We start from the raw sequence: 22,867 nt of genomic DNA, 5'->3' as shown, positions 1-22,867 counted from the left end.
ATACCTTCAATTGGTTTTCCCTGAATTTGTAAAATTTTTGTAGGTCTAGTAGCATGGATTTCTTGTATCCAAAATGCTGCATCACTAGATCCAAAGCCTCCGGCCCCTCTAGCTTCCTGGGTAACAGCTGTCCCTATTTTATGTATTGGTAACAGGAGTAATTGGGCAATTCTCTGGTTGGGCTGAATCTGTATCGTTGTGGTGGGTGGGGAAAGTAAAATCTGTATTTCTCCTGTGTAGTCTGCATCAACAACTCCTGGGATGACTAAGATCCCCTGTAACGAGGTGGAGCTCCGCCCTAATATTAATCCTACAGTTCCCTCAGGCAGCAGCCCGGACACTCCTGTAGGAATGGCTGCTACTGGCGAGTCTGGGGTTAGTATTGCGTGGGTGGTTGAATGGAGGTCCAATCCTGCACTGCCTGGGGTTGCCCTGAAGAGGTCACTGACTGATTGAAATTTGCAAAGGGGTTGAGGATTGATGCCCCTATTATTGCAGGGGCCTGGGGCTGGCCCCCTCTCAAGTTTCCCAATTGAGGTGATGGGATATAACCTCCTTGGGAGCGGTTTGTAGAATTTAAAGGCCGACCATTTTTATGGTATTTTGATCTACATTCCTTTGCCCAATGGAATCCTTTCTGACATCGGGGACAAACAGTTTTTGGAGGATTAATATTATTCCCTGATGTATTTCCAGGCTGTCGAGGAGCTTGCCATCTGGCTTGAGTATTATTATTTCTATTTGGGCATTCTCTGCTAAAGTGCCCAGATAAGCCACAAGAGTAGCAGTTCATATTTCTTTTATTACCTGTATTATTGCTGGCTTGACATATGCCCTGTACATATTGAGGGTATGTCTCCTCTTTGAGAGCTGCAGCTATAGCTACACCCTGTATAAATGCTGGACTTACATCAGCACACTGTTTTATAAAATCATTTATAGTTCCCGTTCTGCGAATCGGCCTTAATAAAGCCTGACAGGTATTATTAGCATTTTCAAAAGCCAGTTGTTTGATTAGGATATCAGCTGCCTCTTCATTATTGATTACTCTCTTGACTGCCTGTATGAGGCGAGAAAGGAAATCCTGATATGGTTCCTCGACCTTCTGTTTAACCTCTGTAAGGGTGGTTGTTTTTCCTACTGTATAAGGTAGGGATTTCCAGGCATTTACTGCACAACTGGTTACTTTAATAAGTGCCTCTTTGGGCATATACATTTGCTCCTGAGCCGTGTTAAAATCACCTTCTCCTAATATCATGTCTAGGGTTATTCCTCCTCTGGAATTTTTGCTAGTGGCTACAGCTCTCTTAGCAAGATCATCATATTCAGTTTTCCATAATAAGTAATTGCCTCCTGAGAGACAGGCTTTACAAACCTGTGACCAATCATAAGGAGTCATCCATTTACTGGCTAGGGTTTCTACCAAGGTTTGTGTGTAAGGAGCTAGAGGTCCATATTCGGAGCAGGCCAATTTTAATTCTTTAAGTATTTTGTAAGGTATAGACTCCCAGGTGAGGTTTTCGTCCTCACCAAACTCATTCTCATATGCAACTGGGAAGCAGAGTGAGAATTCAAGATCTCCATTAGCTTCAGCTTCTCTTATCGCCCTTTGAAATTTAGACATGGAGCTCATAGGAGCCGCAGGACCTGGTTTAGGCTTCCTTTCTAATTTAGGGAGCCTGTTCTGAATGGGAGGGCCTCTCTCCTCTCTACTGACTGGAAAGGACCAATGGTCATGTTTATGATATTTATTCTCCTTCCGATCAGTAGGCATAGTTAAATTGCTCTTAGATTGAGCTGGAGCCGAGGGACTATTTAAAGTTTGAGAAAGTTCAACCGTTTCTGCCTCTGGTGCCAAGGTGTCACGAATTGAATTCCAGAGGGAAAGGGTACCTGCCGGGACCTTCTCAGATCCATGGTAGCTGTAATAATTCTTTAATTGCTCTCCTACTTTAGTCCAAGTTTCTAAATTAACAGTTCCATCCTCAGGAAGCCATTGACATACATCTTCTATAAAACTTTCTGTCTGACTGGGAGTAACCTTAACTCCTCTGCTAGCAAGCATATGCGTTAAAAGATTAATACAGAGTCTTTTTTCTTTAGACTCAGTATGACCCATCTTGTCAATCTAAGTTCTGTACTAACTACCCGATTACCCTACTTATCCTCTATAGGGGGGGTCTGCAGCACCCTACGGTGCAGTCCCAAGTACAGGGGGACTTACCTAGGGGTCCCTGTTTGGGCGCCAAATGTTGGGGTTCAACCCCAACAGGTCCAGGGGTTCCCCATAGGTGTGGACGGAGTCGGTGAAGAAGGAATGACAGGGAGACAACTGTGTCAAGCAGCAAGGATGGATTGGCTTCCAGCAAATTCCCCCTTTTTTATTTTTTAAATGATAGTGCATGTAAATCAGTGGCCACCTCTCGGATTGGGTTGTTTAAGACTCAGAAGACTGCATGCACTATCATTTAAAAAATAAAAAAAGGGGGAATTTGCTGGAAGCCAGTCCATCCTTGCTGCTTGACACAGTTGTCTCCCTGTCATTCCTTCTTCGCTGACTCCGTCCACACCTATGGGGAACCCCTGGACCTGTTGGGGTTGAACCCTAACACATTAAGAGTTGAAAGTCAGTTCTTTGGTTCCTGGCATTGCAGAATCATGGAGACATTTTCTTTTCAGAGTAAAATTAGTTCCTTTACTTTTATTCCATAGCCCTTGTATTTATACTTTTAACATATACACCCACGTAATGCTTCCCTTGGCATGACCACAGAGCATTATTTTATACAATTGGGAGATCTGATGACAAGCACAAAGGAAGGAGAGAAGGAAAGATGGAAGGGAGAAGGGAGAAAAGACAGAAAATATAGGAGAGAATAGGAGGAGAACTGGAAACAGCGAGTGTAGGTAACATTTGCCAAGCGCAAGGAAACCAAGGTGTAGACTAAGAGAAACTGCAGAGAGCTTTATTACTTATCCACTGCCGAGCACCAAACTACCCCACACTTTAGTGGCTCCAAACTATAAGCCACTAAAGAAGAGATGAGGTCAGGTGGACAGCTGACCTGTGGTAAAGGTTTTGAAGCAGATGGTGTTGGAAAGCTGTAATTGTCCTCTAATGTGTTTAGTGTTCTCAGTGAAGCAGGAACAGGGCACTAGCAGTAACAGATGGGGAAGGAGGGCGGCTGTTTGAGCAGAGGATGGGGGACTGAGGGAGCCGTGCGTAGACAGGATGGTTGTGGGCAGCGGCGTGGACACCTTTGTGGTCTGAGTCATGACCTTAACGTGACAGTGTCGGTGTGGCTGTATTGTTCTCCAGCCTCCTGTAGCTGCATGGGGCCAGGTGCACGGTAGACAGAGGTAGAATTCACAAGCAAGAGTGACACAGCAAGGGAGAGCCAAGGGAGGGGTTGAAAGGGTGAATCATGGAATTTAAATGAGTGAGGAGGGAGGAGGGGACATGGAGGGTGAGGGACAGTGAATAGATGGCTGAATAATCAGCTCGGATCCCAATGGGCTCAAAGGACTGTTGGAGTTGATGTACCTCAGGGAGGACTCATGCCTGGGAAACAGGCACATCTGTGATGAATGGTTTACTGATATTGCATTACAATGTATGATGAAACTAGAGGCCCGATGCAGGAAAATTAGTGCAAGAGTAGGCCTTCCTTTCCCTGGCTGGCGGCACTTGCTTCCCTCCTGCAACTGGGACCTGGGTTGCTTCACTCTGGCCCCTCTGCTGTCCTTCTGGGGGACAGAAGGCCCTGGAGACCCTTGCTTTAGCCCCAATAGTCCCAATGTGCATCTCCTCACTGTGGAAGATTGTGTACACATTGAGATGTTGTTCCCAAATAAGAGATGACTTTATTTTGAAAACTGAGTTTGAAAACAAAACAAAACAAAAACAAGAAATAGGTAGTAGAAGAAAATGCTTCTACTTTTCAAGTTTCCATGGTGTTGTCCTCTAGGGATTGGAGAGAGGGATGTCAGTGAGGAGATGGAATCCTCAGAGATGGCTCCTGGCCCGGAGCACTCTTCTTAGTCAATCCCTGTCCTGTCCTGACCTTGACACTGTGGAGCCCAGGACTCTCCAAAGCTTCTTCATCCCCCCCCCCCGCGGATGCCATGCCTTCAAGTCAGCCCCCTCTGACCTACTCACAGCACAGCCCCTTCCAGGGCGCAGGCAGCCTAGGGAGCAGCGCGGCGGCGCCCCCGTGTGGCCACAGGGCTGAGGACAGAAGAGCCAGCTCCCCTTTCTGCTGCTCAGCCAAGACCTCCCAGGGTCTCCCTCTGCTCCCAGCACCAGAACAGGGCTTTGAACGCAGGAGGGGGGCCCTGTCCTATGACAAATTCGGGGTGCAAAGTGTTTTCTCCAAATGCACACTGATGTGGATGCTTCCTCCCCATTGAGTCACCGTGGATGCTGCCTCAGGAAAGAGCGAGGTCTCCTGGGCCATCACCGCTGGCTCCCAGGTCCAGCTGCACCCCACAATCAAACTAGGAGACCTTAGTCCCCCAGATTGGACCTTGGACACCCAAGCACCTGTCCCCTGTTCCCGCTGCTGCCTCTGGAGCTAGAGCACCTTCCCCCTGGGAACTAGTGCCACTTGTCTCAGAGCTTGGAATGGGGTGGAGCTGGGCTGTCAGGCCTGGGAAGGCAAGGATGCCCCTGAGTAGGTCAGGATGGGGGGAATCAGCATGCAGAGGGGTAGAAGTTTCAGGGAGGAGAGCACCAGGGGAGGGTGTGCCACGGGGACCCCTGCTAGTGTTTGGAAGGGGTCCTTGGGTCACAGACAGCAAAGGGCTGGACTGCCCCTGTAGGGATGAGCCCTGGTCCCAAAGTCCTGGGGTTTACAGGGTCCCACCAACTGGGCCAGTACCCCTTACAAGTCTGAGCCCAGCCCTGAGCAGCAGGCCGTCTTGGCCTTCAGTGGTCCCCTTGTCTCCTGGGACAGGACAGGCCTCGGGTCAGGCCAAGGGCCCTGAAGACCAGGCTCTGAACCTGGGTGTGGGCTGTGCACCTCGCTGGGCAACAAGGACCTCAGTGTGAGGGCCCAGACTGCCCATGGCCCAGCAGCTGTCCCTGCACCCTCCGCAGCCTGTGGCCAGAGGACTCTGGTGTCCCATCTCTTTCCACTGCTCAGCCCCAGGAAGCCTCTCTGGCCTGGAGCCCCTCCCAGCCTACTTCTGCCTCCCCACTGCCCCCTAATCTCCCAGGTGTTCTCAGATCAGCAGCCACAGTGATCCTTTAAAGAGGGTATCAGGCCAGGCCTCTCCTGCTCTAAACTCTCCTGTGGCTCTTTCCACACTCAGAGCACAGTCCCCGCCCTTCTTCCATCCTCCAGGCCCAGGAGGTCTGGCCTTGCCTTTATCTCATGTCCATTACTCTCTGCTCCATTCCCACACTGGCCTCCTCCCTCTTAAACCAGACACACTCCTGCCCCAGGCCATTCCCATTGGAGATGCCACTGCTGGAAAGGATTCCCTTCCAACATCCTCAGGGATAATTCCTCATGTCCTTCAATGCCTTCCTCAAGGTCACCTTCCCAGGGAGGCCCCACTGACTGGCCACCCAAGTCAAACAGACATGTTCTAGTGGTTTCGCTCAGTGGATAGAGTGTCAGCCTGCAGACTGAAGAGTCCTGGGTTGGATTCTGGCCAAGGACACATGCCTGGATTGCGGGCTCCATCCCAAGCAGGGGACATGCAGGAGGCAATCAATGACTTTCTCCCATCATTAATGTTTCTTTCTCTCTCTTTCTCTTCTTTTCTCTCTGAAATCAAAAATATATATGTCCTATCTAATAAAAGAGGAACATGGTAATTAGCCGTACGACCGCTACCCTTCCCATTGGCTAATCAGTGAGATATGCAAATTAATCGCCAGCCAAGATGGTGGCTAATTTGCATATGTCAGCTCCAAGCCACGGACTGAGGCTTTAGGCCTGGGTAAGGGAGGAGCCAGTCAGCGATCATTGAGCCAGCGATGGTTGATGGCGGCGATGGCGGGGGAACCGGGGTGGAGCCAGCCAGTGATCCTTGATGTTGGCAGCGGCGGGGAGCTGGGGGGTGCCCCAACCCAGGCCTAACGCCTCGGCCTGAGGCTTTAGGCTTGGGCCAGGGAGGAGCCAGCCAGCGATTGCCGATGGCAGCGGCAGCGGCGACGGCGGTGGGGAGCTGGGGGTGCCCCGGCCCAGGCCTAAAACCTCAGCCTGAGGCTTTAGGCCTGGGTCAGGAAGGAGCCAGCCAGGGATCGTTGATGGCTGCAGTGGCAGGGAGCTGGGGGTGCCCCAGCCCAGGCCTAACACCTCGGCCAGAGGCTTTAGGCTTGGGCCGGGGCGCAGCCAGCCAGCGATCCTTGATGGCCACAGCGGCTGGGAGCTGAGGGTGCCCTGGCCCAGGGCTAATGACTCGCCAGAGGCCTTAGGCCCGGGCAGGGGCCAAACCAGCAATTGGTGTGAACTACAGAGGAAACACCTTTTCTGACTGCTGATTGGTTAAGCTCCCTGTATGCAACTGGTAATATTCTTAGTAACTTGGGTAATAAGAGTCCAAAAAGTGATCTAGGGTTTTTTTTACCACACTCCTGGAGAAAAAAAGGAAGGTCTGCTGCTGGAGGGTTAAGAAATGTCATATCCTGTCCTAGCCGTTTTGGCTCAGTGGATAATGCCTCGGCCTGCCCAACGCAGATTCTGGGTTCAATTCTGACCAAGGGCATGTACCTAGGTTGCAGGTTCCTCCCTGGCTCTGGCCCCAGTCAGGGCTCATGCAGGAGGCAACCAATCAAAGTGTTCCTCTCACTTTGATGTTTCTCTCTGTCTTTCCCTTTCTCTTCCACATTCTCTAAAAATCAATGGAAATCAATGGTGATGGGGCTAGTGCCTTCCCCTGATCAGCCCGGTCGACTCCCACAAAGGGAGGCCAGACTGTGGCTTAGGCCCGCTCCCCAAGGGGAGCAGGGAGCAGGTAGTAGGACATACCCTAGGGCTCCTAGTATGGATAGGGGGCAAGCTGGGCTGAGGGAACCCCCTCCCCAGTGCACAAACTTTTGTGCACCGGGCCCCTAATATATATATATTTAAAAAACACACAAATAAACCAAAAAAACTGCTGGGGTCCAGCCCCAGCAGGTCCAGGGGTTCCCAAAGGTGTGGACGGAGTCGGCGAAGAAGGTTTTACACAGAGACAGTGTTCAGAACTCTCTAGCTTTCCTTAGTCTCCGTGGATCTTCCCTGTGCCTGGCTGAGGCCACAGAGAGAGGATCCCAAGGCAAGCTGAGCCTTTATTTTATAGTGAGCGGTAAACAAGGTAGTGGTTTCCATAGTTACACAGTAAGTTACACTGTTGTAAGTTTTACTTATTTTTGTTCTTGTAAGTTTCACTTGTTTTTGTTCTTCTTGCACTTCCCTCAGCCCATTAGCTTCCCGAGTAAGATCTAGGGAGCTTTATACAAGGTCAAGCCTAATTATGCTAAGAGGACTGTGCTCTCTAAGCTGGGAATTGTTTATGACTTTGCCCACAGGTCAGTCCGAGGCTTAACCCTATATCAGTTCCCCACAAAAAACACCCATGTTCCATGTCCCTCACAGCCACACTTGGGATTGCCTTCCCCATGGCGTATTTTCCCACAACAGTTACCCCTTGTCACACAGACGCCTTCCTTGTTTACTGTGCTTTTTCATTCACTCTGTTTCTTCCCACCCAATGTATGTCCCACAGGAAAGCAGCTTTTCTGATTTTCCTTCAATGTTCCCCACATGCAGAAACACTGTCACACATCTGGCACACAACTAATACTGGTTTATGAATGGCCAGTGTAAAGACCACAACTGTCCTGTGGCAGCTACAGCACAGCGAGCTCTCACATTGACATCAGGGCAGCTGCTCTTCCCACAGAGCGGCTCTCCCTGAATCTACAGGAGACTCTGCTTCAGAAATCCCAGGGTTCCCACTTCAGCCAGCGCTAGAGGGAAGGGCAGGGAGAGAGGGTGGGCGAGCAGAGCAGAATACCAACAGGAGCTTATCTAATATGACCAATTACAGGACCCCTCCTCCCTGTTAATTCCAGGACCTGGTTCCTTGGAGAGTTTAGGAAAAGATGGAAAGAACAATGAAATCTTAGAAGAAGCCAAGAGCAGGATGAGACTGAAAATTCATCTCTCCATACCATGTGCAGGGACCCCTGAGCCTTGTGGGCACAATGACAGACAAGTCACATCTGGCTGATGTTGGATAGGGGACACTCAAAAGAAGAATGAGGCCCAAACTTATAACAAGAACACAAACAGGCACAATCCTCTACACAAACAAAGAAACAACAAATACAGTCCCAGAAGATGAGGGCTGAGGGCAGGATCCAGGCCTGAGCCTAGGCCAGCTGTGGGCAAACTACGGGCCCGCGGGCCGGATCCGGCCCATTTGAAATGAATAAAACTAAAAAAAAAAAAAAAGACCGTACCCTTTTATGTAATGATGTTTACTTTGAATTTATATTAGTTCACACAAACACTCCATCCATGCTTTTGTTCCGGCCCTCCGGTCCAGTTCAAGAACCCATTGTGGCCCTCGAGTCAAAAAGTTTGCCCACCCCTCGCCTAGGCTGACCTGGACACAGGAAGGCCTTGCTGCCCACGGGTTTGGAGATGTTCCTCATTAGGACAATTTACAAGGCCTGGTGAGGTTTGAGTCCCTGTGATGGAAAGTCCTGGTGGGACAAGGTTCTTCTGAAGGTAGAACAAAGGAGCAGAAAGGTGACCCAGCTGAAGAGACCAGGGAGCCAACTGGGCACAGCTCTGACCACACTCGGTCCTCACAGCCTCTCCTGTCCCCCCTGCAGCAGCCTCAGCACAGCAAACACACAGAACCTGACAAGTTCTTGGTGCGTCCATTTATTTCCTCTCAAATTTTAGGATCTTCTCCTTTAATTTTTTCCATAAATATGTTTTTATTGATCTTCAGAGAGAGAGGAAAGAGGGAGAGACAGATTGAAACATCAATGATGAGAGAGAATCATCCATTGGCTGTCACTTGCACGATCCTGGTGGGAACTGGGCTGAAATCTGGGCATTTGCCCTGAAAGGGAATCCAACCGGGACTTCCTGGTTCCTGGGTGGACACTCAGCCACTGAGGCACAACAGCTGGGCTATTCTCCTTTAAGGAACCCATCACCCCTTCATGGCAAGAAGTGAAGAAGAAGGCATATCCAGACTCTTATTTCAATCAGGCAGTAAGAAGCTGCAGCTGAGTGCACCAGGAAGTAAAAATGAATGGGGAGGGCCCAGCCCCACCTCTACTGGACAGGAAAGGCTGGGGAGGGGGTGTGGCCAGCAGGGGTGGGCCAGCCTCCCACCTCCTCACATTATGCTGATAGGAACACACACATTCAGATGCCGTTTGCAGAAAGAAATCAGAGGTTCTTGAATCACAAAGTGGGAGCGTGAACAGATCTCCCATCACTTAGTCCCCGACAAGTGCCTCATGCTGTGGAAGGAAATGATCATGAACAAAGTCAGTTCAGTGGCTGTAAGCAGTGACCTTCTCAACAGCCCACCACAGGCTCACTATGTCCCACAGAATCCCCATCACTCAGTCCTCTCCCTTTTGCACCAACCCCTGTTATCGTCAGGGTCTCACCGTTAGAAGCCGTGAGAGATACATCAGAGCCCTGAGCACCATCTCGGCCTGCGGTAAAACAAAACATGACGGGGTCAGAGCCCCCAGGAGAGGAACTATGGGGGTGAGGTCCCCTATGGGATCCAGTCTGTACTGTCACAGGATCTCAGGGGTCACCCTCCATACTCACTGGCAGCCTGAGCATAGCTCCCTCCTTTTCCACCTGTGGGAAGAAAACATCCTGTGAGAAGACAGGGAGGAGGGAGGGCCATGAGGTCCTAAAGGAACTTCTAGTCCTGGAGCCCAGAGAAGTTTCCAGAACTGTGACTACAGACCCAGGGCAGGATCAGGAAACCTGAGGAAACTACACGTGTGGGGACTGGACCAAGCACCCTCCGGAGGTCTGTCCTCAGCAGGGACCTTCCACCCTGACCTGGGAGTGCTGGGAGCCAGGCCCCATCACTAGAATCATCAGGTGATGAATCTGTCCCTCATTTCCACACGTGTCTTACTAAGGAGTGAGTGTCAGCAAATAGGGCCCCACATGGGCAACCACACGTGTGGGGATGGTACTTGCCATTAATGAAGCAGAACACACTTCTACCTGGGCTGGCAACCCCCAGTGAGACAAGAAACTCAGGCCCCATCCCTTCCCTACCTGAGCGCTTCCTCCTCCATATCACAGCTCCAGTGACCACAACTCCAGTGACCAAAAATCCAGTGAGCACAGCTCCAGGGACCACAGATCCAAGGTTGACCGGGCCCATAACCAGGCCCACAGGGGGGATGGTGGCCCGAGGAGGCGGCTCTGGGAAGGGAAGGGGAGGTGAGGGGCCTGACTCCCAGGCCTCAGCCCCAACCCCACTTAAGTCCTCCACAGGCCCCTGCTTCCCTGAGAAGAGGCTCTGTGCCCACGCCCCTCCTCACCCCATCTCAGGGTCAGGGGCTCAGGCAGCCCCTCGTGCTGAACATGGCACGTGTATCTCTGCTCCTCTCCACGGGGCACCACCAGGGCCGCCCACTTCTGGAAGGTCCCATCCCCCGCAGGCCTGGTCTCCACCAGCTCCATGTCCTGGGTCTGCTCCTCCCCATCACGCTGCCAGCTCAGGCTGATGTCCGCAGGGTAGAAGCCCAGGGCCCAGCACCTCAGGGTGACCTCACGGTCAGAGATGGGGTGGTGGGTCACATGTGCCTTTGGAGGGTCTGAGGAGAAGGGGGAGGAAATTCAGGGACTTGGCACTGTCAGGGATCCTGCAGCAGCTCTCATGTGACCACCTGAGCGTGGACAGGGCACCGGGCCAGGGAGCACACAAACACCACCAGCCTGGACAGAGCATCTGGGGATGGTCTCTCCTCTTTAGAAAGTTCTAGTCAGAGTGACACAGCCCAGGGCAGGAGGCAGGTCTCAGGGGGAGAAAGGGATTTCTGGTCCTGGCCTGGGTGGAGGCCAAAGGACTCAGAAAAGTCGGTGTCAGACCTCAGATACACTGGGTGAGGGGGCAGGGAGCAGGGCCTGAGAGAGCACATCCCCCATGGGTCCCAGAGCCACTGCAGGGTCAGTGGGAACCGCTGCTCAGTTCCTTCAGGCTTGGTCTCCCCTCTAATTGTCCCTGAGAGACTGCACCCCTAGGTGTCCCTGAGAGAAGGGAGGTCGTCACTGGATCTGAAAAGCCAGGCGGACTCAGTCTCCTGGCCCACAGGAGGGGGGTCTGACACTGACCCTGTGTCCTGTCCCCTTGTTGAGCCTCAGCCCCAGGGGAGAGGAGGGAGGCCCCAGACCCCTGGTACCTGTGCGCTGCAGCACCTCCTTCCCCATCGCCAGGAATCTGCGCAGCCACTCCATGCACTCTCCCTGCAGGTAGTGTCTCCATTCCTCAGTCTCACCAGCCGCCTCCCACTTGCGCCGGGTGATCTGAGCAGCCATGTCGGCCGCGGTCCAGGAGCGCAGGTCCTCGTTCAGGGCGATGTAGTCGGTCCCATCGTAAGCGAACTGGTCATATCCGCGGAGGAGGCGGCCGTCGGGTCCCATCTCACATCCCAACAGCAACTGGAGGGTGTGAGACCCTGACCCGCCCCGAGGTCAGTCCGGTCCCCTGAGCCCCGCCCCACCCTCGGAGATGGAACCTAAACTGAAAGTGAAACCCGATCAAATCCCCGCGGGCAACTCTGGGTGGGAGGAGCGCAGGGCCCGCAGCCTCGGGGTGAAACTCGCACTCGGACACTCGGGGCGACCCCTGTCCGTCCGTGGGGATGGGGGTGGTGACCGGCCCCGGGCCCCGTGGCTCACCGTCCCGGCTCTGGTTGTAGTAGCCGCGCAGGATCTGCAGGTTCAGTCGGAAAGTCTGTGCGGTGGCCTTGGCGTTCTGGGTGCTCAGGTCCCAATAGCCCGGCTCCATCTGCTCCATCCATGGCGCCCGCGGCTCCGACCTCTGACTCTCGAAGTCGCTGTCGAACCGCTCGAGCTGCGTGTCGTCCACGTAGACGACCTCCAGGTACCGGGCCTCCCCGCGGCCGGGCCGGGACACGGCGGTGAAGAAATGTCTCAGGGAGTGGGGGTCTGGGGGCCGGAGCGGAGGGGCTGACACCCGCCACCCTCCTCCCGGCGCGGGTTCAGGGTCCGGGGTCGGAGGGACTGGAGAGGGGAAGGGCCCGGGAGACGGAACAGGGGCAGCGAGACGGAGAAGAGAGGGGTCAGGACGGGGCGGGGTGTGGGGTGTAGGAGGGGTGGGGGACGGTGGTAGTGGAGACGCCCTTTCCCGAGGGTGCCCTCGCTCCTCCCCAGAGGCTATTCCCTCCCGACCCCGCACTCACCCGCCCAGGTCTGGGTCAGGGCCAGGGCCCCCCAGAGCAGCAGGAGGTGGGCTGGGGACCCCTTGAGCAGCATCCTCCAGGTCTGGGGAGTCTGAGTCCTGCAGAGTCCGAAGAGACTTATAACTGGGAATGGAGGTGACGCTGATTGGCTTCTGTATCGGACCTGGGACCTGGGACCTGGGACCTGGGACGTTGCCCTGACCCCTCCCCCTGCAGGGAGAGCTCTCTGTCACACCTTCTCCCTCAGTCCTGCCCAGGGGCTGTGTGAGAACCAGGGAGACTCCCCAGGCTGGGACCAGCCCTTTCCTCCCCTTCTCCTCCTGGAACCCCTCTCCCTGGAATGCTCTCTGCCTCCCACCCTCACCTCTGCCCTGGACTCTTCTAGAGGGAAACTCACCCTGGGACCTTGATGCCAGAGAGCGAACTCCCTGTGAGAGGAGGCGGAGGACAGGGTCTCCTCTGTAATCCTGGAGGAGTTGGGCCTGAAAAGACCAGTGAAGGGCAGGGGGACCACAGTCTTGGGAAGCCTGGACATCAGGAAGCTAATCTGTAAAATGAGTGATTTCAGATGCTTCATATGCAAAGTGTCTAAACAGCCCTGCAGCCAGAGTGACAAAGCTCCTCAACTCTCCTTCCCACACAGGAAGTGTGTGACTGGGGACTGTTACATTGTGAACTGACCTGCATTCCCCAGCCCTGAGCTTGTCCCTGTGAGTCCCCCACACCCTCCCTACAGGAGCCCAGGGAGCATGTGTGACTGTGCATTTCAGCAGGAGCCTGTGCATCCTCACAGTTGCAGGTGAGCAGTGGGTCAAAGTGCCTTCACCTGCGCTCCTGCCCTGCCATCCTTATGAATTACTCACATGTAAGCAGTGAGCATATCGTATCGGGACACATTATTATTTTTAACTGATTAACATAAGGTGACAATTAGTTTTTAGGCAGCCCCACAGAATGTATTAAGTACCAAATGGAAATAACACACTGCTAGCTCTGTAGGTATATTTACTATAGATCTATAAAGCAGATTTAAATCTGAGTGTTCCACTGCCTTAGAATCTCTACCTGCCATAGACCAATTCCAGCATGTCATAATTTTAAGAGTTTCATCAAAAGGTTGATGAGACTTGGGGACTCAACAGGGTTGAATCACACATGTAGTCACCTTTTGGGAATGGCTAAAGGCATTTCCCCAAACCTGAATAGGAAACTTATTGTGGCTGCCAGACAGTTAAAGGGCATCTTAATCTACATGTTATTGCCTCCTACTGGCCAAACACCTGAACAGCTGTAGGCTATTCCCCAAACTGACAATGCTTCTGTACCCTTTGAAACCTTACCCTTTGAAGTGTATTATCTCCACCTTGCCTTAGGACAAATTGTGTTAACAAAAGCAAGGGTCCTAGGCAAGGAGCAACACTCTTCAGTTCCTTTAGCTGAAGGTCCTCTGACCCCCAATGCCTTTCAAAATTATAACTCGTCTCCGGACTCTTTATTAGTCTCTGGATTCCTATGTCATCTATGCGCAGCCCCTTTTCCAGATTCCTGAACCCTTCTTGATGCTGGGACATGAACCCCGGCATCTACCTCCACTTTTTTTCCTCACACCTGCTTGTCCAGCCTTTCTCCGTTTCTCACCTCTCAGGCCTCTTCACCCCTTTGTCTCTATCACCCTCCCACTCCTGACTGTGCAATAGTGTCACCCCCTCACCTGCCACCCGGGGTCTGTTCTCCCCACAGGGTCAGCAATCCTACTAATGTGAGTCACGTTGTGCAGTTTCATCTCTAAAAATGCCCCAGTGGCTGCATCTCACTCTGGGAAGCCTCTAGCCTGTAAGACATGGGAGCACAGGGGCTTTGGGTCAGAGTTGGCTCCCATCACATGGAGCTGCTTCTGGTACATAGTAGACAGTAAGTTCATTGTTGTTGAATGAATGGATGGATGGATGGATACCAATTGTATATTTTTTTATCCTCACCTGAGGATATTTTCCCATTGATTTTTGGAGAGAGTGGAAGAGAGAAGGAAAGACAGAGAGAAATATCAATGTGAGAGTAACACATTGATTAGTTGTCTCCTACAAGGGCATTGACCAGGGTCCGGGCGACGGAGGAGCCTGCAACCGAGGTACCGTTCCTTTACAGGAATTGAACCCAGGGCCCTTCAGTCCGCAGGCTGACACTCTACCCACTGAGCCAACCCGGCTAGGGCAATACCAATTGTATTAAAATTTTAATTGCATTACATAAGATCATTAAATAATAAACAGAAAAACGTTAACATAATGACATTGTAGAATAATATCATGTAAGGATATTCTTTGCTCTAGGCAATTCAATTTTAAACTGGCTGTCAATTTCTTTTTGTATAGACAAGCTCTTAGTTACATTTTCCTTGACCTGTTGTATGAAATGAGAGGTCTGAACAGTCTGTACCATAGATGAAACAGCAATGCCCACAGAAGTAAGTAACGTTACGAGGGCAAAAGATTCCTGCAATTAACGTTCCAAGAAATCTTTTTTGTCTTTTTAAGATTTTTTACTAGATCATGCAACAGTTCGTAGGTTTGATGAGGTTCCCATGGTTCAGTTAAGTTAGTGGGAACCCAAGCAAAAGCTGGTTGTTTTAAAATCATGAGGGAGTTCTTTTGAACAGTAGAATTGATACAATGGGATAATGTACAATCTGCGTATGACACCTCATACAAATGGCTTGTAACATTAAGATGCATCTGAATGGGGCCTGATAGGAGCACAAATGGATCAAACACACAGGCAGTAGCAAACACTCTTATTGAGAGTTCCTCGTAAAGCAAAAATGGAACTATTTGAGCTATAATTGAAACTATACCATTTTATAGGTGCAAGTGCAGCAGCTAATTTCAACTGTGTACTTTGTAGAGGCCAGTTGTCATGTTGTAATTGAGGCCCAACAAAGTCTCCTCCATGAGATGGAGTGATTTTCTTCAACATATAGATAGGATGCGTTCCCTTTCCATTTAAGGGTGCGGTTGTTACTATACAGAGAACCATAAGGGCTCCAGTCTATAAAAGAAAAAAAAAAGTATTAAGTTTGCTGGTGGTAGGATAATTACTATAACAGTCTTGCCAATTAACTTCTTCCTCAGTGGGATTCCATACATAAGACCATTTACATAAAGGCTTAATGGGGGGGGGGGGGGGTGCCTTAGCACACTTATATTTTCTGCACCTTTCCCCGGAGCAAGTAGAGATAATACATGTACTTGAGCCGTTTCTTCCCGTTCTTTGGGGTCCAGGCTTGCTGGAGTCCAACCCCAACAGGTCCAGGGGTCCCCAAAGGTGTGGACGGAGTTGGCGATGAAGGAATGACACGGAGACAGCGTAGAGTTGATCAGCAGCCTAGCCAGGATCTCTAGCAGGATCTCCAGCGAAGTTCTGGTTCTCCAGCCAGGTTCCGTCGCTGTTGGGGTCCAACCCCAACGGGTCCAGGGATCCCCAAAGGTGTGGACGGAGTCGGCGAAGAAGGAATGGCACGGGGTCAGCGTTCAGTTGATCAGCATAGTCGGGTTCTCTTGTCAGGGTCTCCCGCCAGGTTCTGTGTAGGTTCTTTAGCCAAGTTCTGTAGTCAGGTTCTGGTTTTCCAGCCAGGTTCGGTTGCCAGGTTCTTTTGCCATGTTCTGTCTAGGTTCTCCAGTGAAGTTCTGTAGCCAGGTTCTGTCCAGGATCTTTTGCCATGTTCTCTGGCTAGGTTCTGGTTAGGATCTGACGATGATCTGATGTGGATCTGATGTGGATCTGATGTGGAGCTGATGAGGAGCTGATGAGGAGCTGATGTGGATCTGATGAGGAGCTGATGAGGAGCTGATGAGGAGCTGATGAGGATCTGATGTTTATTGTCTTGTTACATCCGTATTTATACCAGCCGATTTTAATCCTGTCAATTTCTATTACAAAGGTTAGGGCGTTTCTTATCTCCATTCCAGGGAGTAAAGATTATGTAGCTCAAGCATGATTGTTTGTAGTTAAAGTGATTACCCGCCTGGCACTTAGTTAAGGAGCTTTATCCCCTCCTTAACTTCAGGGGAAAATCCCTACCTGGGAAAACCACCTTTTTCGGAGAGGTGACCTTGGTTAAAACACATAGCGCCAAGAAGGTGAGCAAACATATTAAGAACAATATGCCATATATGCCAGGTCCCTTGAAACAGCAAGGATGGACCGGCTCCCGGCAAATTCCCCCTTTTTTATTTTTTAAATGATAGCGCATGTAAATCAGTGGCCACCTCTCGGATTGGGTTGTTTAAGACTCGGAAGAAGACTGGCAAGCAATGATAGCCAGCATAGCTATAAACATAGTGGATGGAGCGCACAAGGAGCCTTGTTCCTGTAGAAGGTTGCTGGCCTCTTTAGTCAAGGGATTTTAGCTGTCCTCAAGTTGGTGGTTTGGTTGTCCTTGTTGATCTGGCTAGCGGGCAGCGTCATTGGCGACAGGCTTCCCAAAGCGTCAGCGAGTTGAAGGGCTGCATCAAAGGGTCCATCAGGGCGGAGTCAGCTGTGTCCTCTGGGTTGGCCGATATGGATGATACCAGGAGGAGGAGGATGAGGAGGAGACGGAGGGTGGTGTGATATAAGGTCGGATTAGACGGTCTGGAATCCACACAGGTGAGTCTGCATCCTGTGGAAATATACAAGCATCTCCTCTCCCCCAGGTTAAAAGTACATCAGGTCCCTTCCAGGCTCCTGTAAGTAAGTTTTTCCATTTGATGAAATAAGTGAGTTTCTGCTAAGTGAAAGTTTCTTTTGCTGATTTACCCAGAGTCCTCGGACTTGGCTGAGAGAGTAGCTTCCACTTCTTGCTTTTCTACCATCTGTTGGGCCTCAGTTAACTTCTTCAGCTGACCCCATGTTGGCACCTCAGTCCCTTGCATAGCCTTTCTTTTCTTCTTTTTTCCACTTTTCTGTCATCGGGGCAACTCTAAGTCTTTGGAACGATGGGACAAGGAGCTCCTCTGGGTCCATTGTGGTGACGCACGTAATGCATTTACTCAATCCAAGGCAGGCATTAAAAAGAAAAACCCCAAATGCTCTCTTGTATCCATTTTAAGAGTAGGATTGGCGCTTTCCACTATTACCTGAGTCCTGATCTATCACCCCAGGGAGAGCTTTCCAATCCTGCACTTTTCCGGGGTGGAAAGGCTGCAGTGGGGTTAAGGATAAGGCTCCTTGGGCCTATCTTCTCCCATGCCTCTACATTTACCTTTCCGGCACCTTTCCTTCCTCAGAAAAGCATGGACATACTTCTTGTACAAAACATTCCATCTGACTGGGAGTAACCTTAACTCCTCTGCTAGCAAGCATATGTGTTAAAAGATCAATACAGAGTCTTTTTTCTTTGGACTCAGTATGGCACATCTTCTTAATCTAAAGATCAATACAGAGTCTTCTTTCTTTGGACTCAGTATGGCACATCTTCTCAATCTAAGTTCTGTACTATCCACCTTCTTACCCTACTTATCCTCTATAGGGGGGTCTGTAGCACCCTGGTGGAGTCCTATCCGTCCCGAATGTGGGGGTTCTCAATGGGGGTGGGGGGCTTACCTAGGGGAATCCTGTTCCAGGGGTTCCCAAAGGTGTGGACGGAGTTGGTGAAGACTATCCACCCTCTTTCTACGGTGGAGTCCTATCCGTCCTGAGAGTGGGGCTTACCTAAGGGAATGGGGGGCTTACCTAAGGGTCCCTGTTTGGGCGCCAGTTGCTGGGGTCCAACCCCAACAGGTTCAGGGGTCCCCAAAGGTGTGGACGGAGTCGGCGAAGAAGGAATGACATGGAAACTAGGTTCAGTTCATCAGCATAGCGAGATTCTCCCTCCAGGATCTCCAGCGAAGTTCTGGTCAGGATCTCCAACCAAGTGCTGTGTCCATGTTCTCTTGCTAGGTTCTCCAGCCAGGTTCTGTCCAGGTTCTCCAGGTTCTCCAGCCAGGTTCAGTCACCAGGTTCTCTAGCCAGGTTCTATCCAGGTTCCTTGAAACAGCAGGGATGGACCGGCTCCCGGCACGTCGCCAGGTTCTATCCAGGTTCTCCAGCATGTTCTGTCTAGGTTCTCCAGTGAAGTTCTGTAGCCAGGTTCTGTCCAGGATCTTTTGCCATGTTCTCTGGCTAGGTTCTGGTTAGGATCTGATGAGGATCTGATGAGGATCTGATGAGGAGCTGACGAGGAGCTGACGAGGAGCTGACAAGGAGCTGACGAGGATCAGATGATTATTGTCTTGTTACATCCGTATTTATACCAGCCGATTTTAATCCTGTCAATTTCTATTACAAAGGTTAGGGCGTTTCTTATCTCCATTCCAGGGAGTAAAGATTATGTAGCTTAACTACCCGCCTGACACTTAATTAAGGGGTTGTATCCCCTCCCTAACCTCAGGGAAAGATCCCCACCTGGGGAAACAACCTTTCTCGGAGAGGTGACCTTGGTTAAAACACATGGCGCTAAAGAGAGCAAACATATTAAGAACAATATGCTATATATGCCAGGTCCCTTGAAACATATGCTGTGCAGATGTTTCTTTCCTGCAGCGACTGTGTCAAGCAGCAAGGATGGACCAGCTCCCGGCACAGGCTGGCCAAAAACCTCTCTTTAATTTTACACACAGGGAACAGTGGCTTCATTTAGAGTCATACAAAAGGGAACGTGGGTGGCAACAGCTGTGTAATAATACCTTGTCCATATGTTTCCTTGCCCCTCGTAAGGGTTCTTACCCATGAAGGGTCAGGAGTATAAGTCTGAAATACTTCCACATTTGCCCTAGGTAATATTACCGTATAGATGATTACTGCTAGTATGGCAAGAAAGACGTTCTACCATCTTCTTTACCATGCCCCAGGTGGTCTCCAGGCTGTTTGTTGTCCTGCTCATCCTCCTCCTGCTGAGTAAACTTGGAGAACTTCAATTTAAAAAGAAATCTTTTTTTTTCTTTTACACTAAGTAACCTATAGTGTTACTTCCTGGATGTTGACTGATAGTGCCGCAAGGCCATGTATTTCAAGTCAAAGTCATTAAACATTTATGGTGGCTATACTTTCAGATTTGGTATTTTAACAGCAAATCATTAGATTATCCTATAAATATTTGTGGAAGATATTACAAAATTTTAAAATTTCTCCTTTTTATTAAATTTAAAATATTTTTAAACAGCATTCCCTTTTGGCTTATTTGCATATACAGAGGGGTCATGGGAAGCCTTCAGTAATTTTTTTAGAAGAATTTTACTTTACTAGGATTCAATTGCTTACAAAGATTAGTAAATTTAGTAACGTTTTATTCTGATACACGAGGTGCAAACGCTGCCCCACCTCCAGCCTAATTTAAAATGCAGCGGCGAGGAGCTTTTGTTATTTTAAATTACATCTTAAAATTCTACTGCTGTATTTTAAGAAATATCAAACAAAATAACTTGTTTTGCCCTTTCTTACAGGCAAAAACTTAAAATATATTTATTAATTTATATTTGATAAAGCTTTCCATGTGATTTCAAGTATATTAAATTGGCTTTATTAAAAAATCCTTTAAGAAGAGAGAATAAACTTTTGAAAGCATTTCAGGGCCTGTGAAATGTCTCAAAGTCATTCCTTGGTTATGGTTTTGAAATCTAACTTGAAAGACCATCAAATATATATGTGTATATGTGATTTAAAGATTATATACCTTTTATAATTATTAAGAGATATCAATTAAATTTAAACTGATCTTTGTCTTTAAAAATTTCGGTTGGGATTACAGAATTTATCCTCTTTTTTCAATTAGACAAATGTTGAAATTTTACTATAATTATATGATTTCTCCCAATTTATTTAACCAGAACTTTAAAACTTTAGCTGGCAAGTTAAATATTTAGCATTTCTCAATCAGTAACATTTTTAAGAATAAACTTCAAAAATACAAGACATAGCCGAAACCGGTTTGGCTCAGTGGATAGAGCGTCAGCCTGCAGACTGAAGGGTCCCGGGTTCAATTCCGGTCAAGGGCATGTGCCTGGGTTGTGGGCACATCCCCAGTGGGAGATGTGCAGGAGCCAGCTGATCGATGTTTCTCTCTCATCGATGTTTCTAACTCTCTATCTCTATCCCTTCCTCTCTGTAAAAAATCAATAAAAAAAATATATATATATATATTAAAAAAAAAAAAAATACAAGACATAACCCTAACCGGTTTGGCTCAGTGGATAGAGCATCGGCCTGCGGACTCAAGGGTCCCAGGTTCGATTCCGGTCAAGGGCATGTACCTTGGTTGCGGGCACATCCCCAGTGGGGAGTGTGCAGGAGGCAGCTGATCGATGTTTCTCTCTCTTCGATGTTTCTAACTCTCTCTTCCTCTCCCTTCCTCTCTGTAAAAAATCAATAAAATATATTAAAAAAAAAAAAAACAAGACATAATCAATAGATTTAATTCTGTCCTCTAGATTTAGTACGAGGCACACTCAGATCAATATTTCAGCATTATTTCACTTCAAAATACCTAGGTATAAGTCTTTAGATTCAAACCCAATTATTATTTTAAGGCAGTTGCTTTGGCAAATTTTCTGTAACAGACAATTTTACTGAATTTCTTTGAGGCTTTTAAGATTAACTTTGGAACAGGCTTTATTAACATTTAAAAAATCACTTTATTATGGAAAAATAACAATCTTGTTGCTAGAACCAGCCTGCATTTCTTCCCTGGGTCAAATACACCATTTTTCTTAGGAAATAATCAGTCTTGGGGTTTATTCTGTACATTTGTAAAGACAATTCAGCTCAAAACTCCATCTAAATGTCCAAAAACAGGACAGTTGTGCGCATTAGTTTTAAGCCAGCTTTTCTCTTTACACGTGCACAGAAATCCCAGACGCATTTTTAAATTTTGTAAAACTTTTCAACTACGAGAAGGAGATTTCAAATTAGAATACTTGGGGAGGGGGCGTCCATATTGGATCGCCATGTGCTCCCTTCTTCGTTTCCCCCACATCCTGCTTTGGGGGGAGTTTCAGCAAATGACTCAGATGGCATATTTTTCCCCAAATCATGCTTAATAGAAAACACAGTATTTAAATTTTGTCCTTTTTCGCTTTCCAAAGTTATGGCTAGCACCCAAGGTTATCCTAGCCAAAGTTTGGTTGTCATAAGATGTTCTCCCGTAATTTTTAAACAAATCATTAAGTAATCTAATTGCGGGAGAGCTTACAGCTCTGCTCTCTCCTGCCACCTTTGAATCTCTCCACACCAGAGGCGGACTCGGCAGCAGGGTTTCATTTCTTATTACAGATTTTAGATTCCAAATACAAATTAAGATTTTAATTTGAACAAGAAACCATATTAAGATGACCATGGCGCTCTTTTTTTCCAGCCTGATTTAAAAGAGTACCCTTTAATATTCCAATTTCTTTATAATTTGGCCTTTTAACACAGGTGATTCTATTAACGGAGAATTAATTAGGACATGGAGGAGGAGGGAGCCATGAAGGCCATTCCTCCCATTTTTTTCTTTTCTTTCTGCTCCTCTTTAGGAGCGGAGGGTGTAAGGGGGGGAGATTTATCCTCCTTGGCCTCTCTCAAAGGCTCTAGTAAATGAAATACTGTGTTTCACAAGGAAAAACAGTTTTTTTCCTGCTGCTGACCTTTTTTCAAGTTCTGACTTTTTGGCAAACATTCAAGATCTAATGTACCTTTTTTAAGAAAACCCAAAAGTTATGTTCTATAACAACATGCAAAAACTATGAGATTACCTTCTGAAACTTTAACTACTTAAGCATGCAACTCAAAAGTCTATAATAAAGTTTTACTTTTTTAAAAGCCCAATCTACTTTTTTAAAGCCGAATCCTGCCCCATTAGCCTGATTGAGAAATTGTTCCCACACCGCCTACAGCTCCGGACCACTGTAGCTGATTGTGGGCGTTTGTGTGCGGTGAAATAACCCCTCACCTTTACGGTGAATTTTCCTACCTTTATGGTGAATTCTTTGTTCCTCACTTTACCAGTGAAACTTCGTTTTTTCGCTCTAGCGAAACCTTCACTTCCAGAGTTCCCGACAGGTGCCAGATGTCGTAAGTGTTTCCCTCCACGTCCTGCGTGGTTCAGGGTTCGGGTCTGGAAGAGGAGCCACACAACAAATGAAAAAGAAAAGACACGAGATAATTTGGGAATATTGGGGGACCAGGCAAGTAAGTCCAACTCAAGAGGAAGGACTTCCACTGTGCTCAGGCCTCACCAAGCTTTTTATAGTGAGGGGTAAACAGGGTAGTGGTTACCATAGTTACACAGTTCTTGTGAGTTTCACTTGTTTACACTGTTCTTGCACTTCCTCAGCCCATTAGCTTCCCAGATAAGATCTAGGGAGTTGCCAAACCGGTTTGGCTCAGTGGATAGAGCGTCAGCCTGTGGACTGAAAGGTCCCAGGTTCGATTCCGGTCAAGGGCATGTACCAT

General features: G+C 48.8%; 1 protein-coding gene across 4 annotated transcripts; it reads right to left on the bottom strand.

Moving 5' to 3' along the window:
* Positions 1-7,191: 7,191 nt before the first annotated feature.
* On the bottom strand, positions 7,192-22,636 carry LOC139012425 (patr class I histocompatibility antigen, A-126 alpha chain-like). 4 transcript variants are annotated; one of them, XM_070418397.1, is made up of 11 exons: positions 22,386-22,634; positions 14,136-14,255; positions 12,822-12,971; positions 12,425-12,522; positions 11,901-12,245; positions 11,402-11,677; positions 10,541-10,816; positions 10,272-10,421; positions 9,804-9,836; positions 9,635-9,682; positions 7,192-9,481 (listed from the first exon to the last, which is right to left on the bottom strand). In XM_070418397.1, the coding sequence occupies exons 4-11, from the start codon at positions 12,495-12,497 to the stop codon at positions 9,477-9,479; spliced, it is 1,206 nt and encodes a 401-aa protein (XP_070274498.1). In that variant the 5' UTR covers positions 12,498-12,522; positions 12,822-12,971; positions 14,136-14,255; positions 22,386-22,634; the 3' UTR covers positions 7,192-9,476. The 4 variants fall into 4 exon arrangements, with proteins under 4 accessions (XP_070274498.1, XP_070274495.1, XP_070274496.1 ...); XM_070418394.1 differs by lacking the exon at positions 7,192-9,481 and having other exon boundaries at positions 9,539-9,682; positions 11,901-12,170; positions 22,386-22,636; XM_070418395.1 differs by lacking the exons at positions 7,192-9,481; positions 14,136-14,255 and having other exon boundaries at positions 9,539-9,682; positions 11,901-12,170; positions 22,386-22,636.
* Between the last annotated feature and the right edge of the window lie 231 nt (positions 22,637-22,867).

Source organism: Myotis yumanensis, unplaced genomic scaffold, assembly GCF_028538775.1.
Source record: "Myotis yumanensis isolate MYYU_CA2020_CCGP unplaced genomic scaffold, mMyoYum1.0.hap1 SCAF_6, whole genome shotgun sequence".
In the NCBI taxonomy this organism is placed as follows: Eukaryota; Metazoa; Chordata; class Mammalia; order Chiroptera; family Vespertilionidae; genus Myotis; species Myotis yumanensis.
Note: the sequence above shows the minus strand (reverse complement) of the source record. Positions and strands in the feature narration are given on the sequence as shown.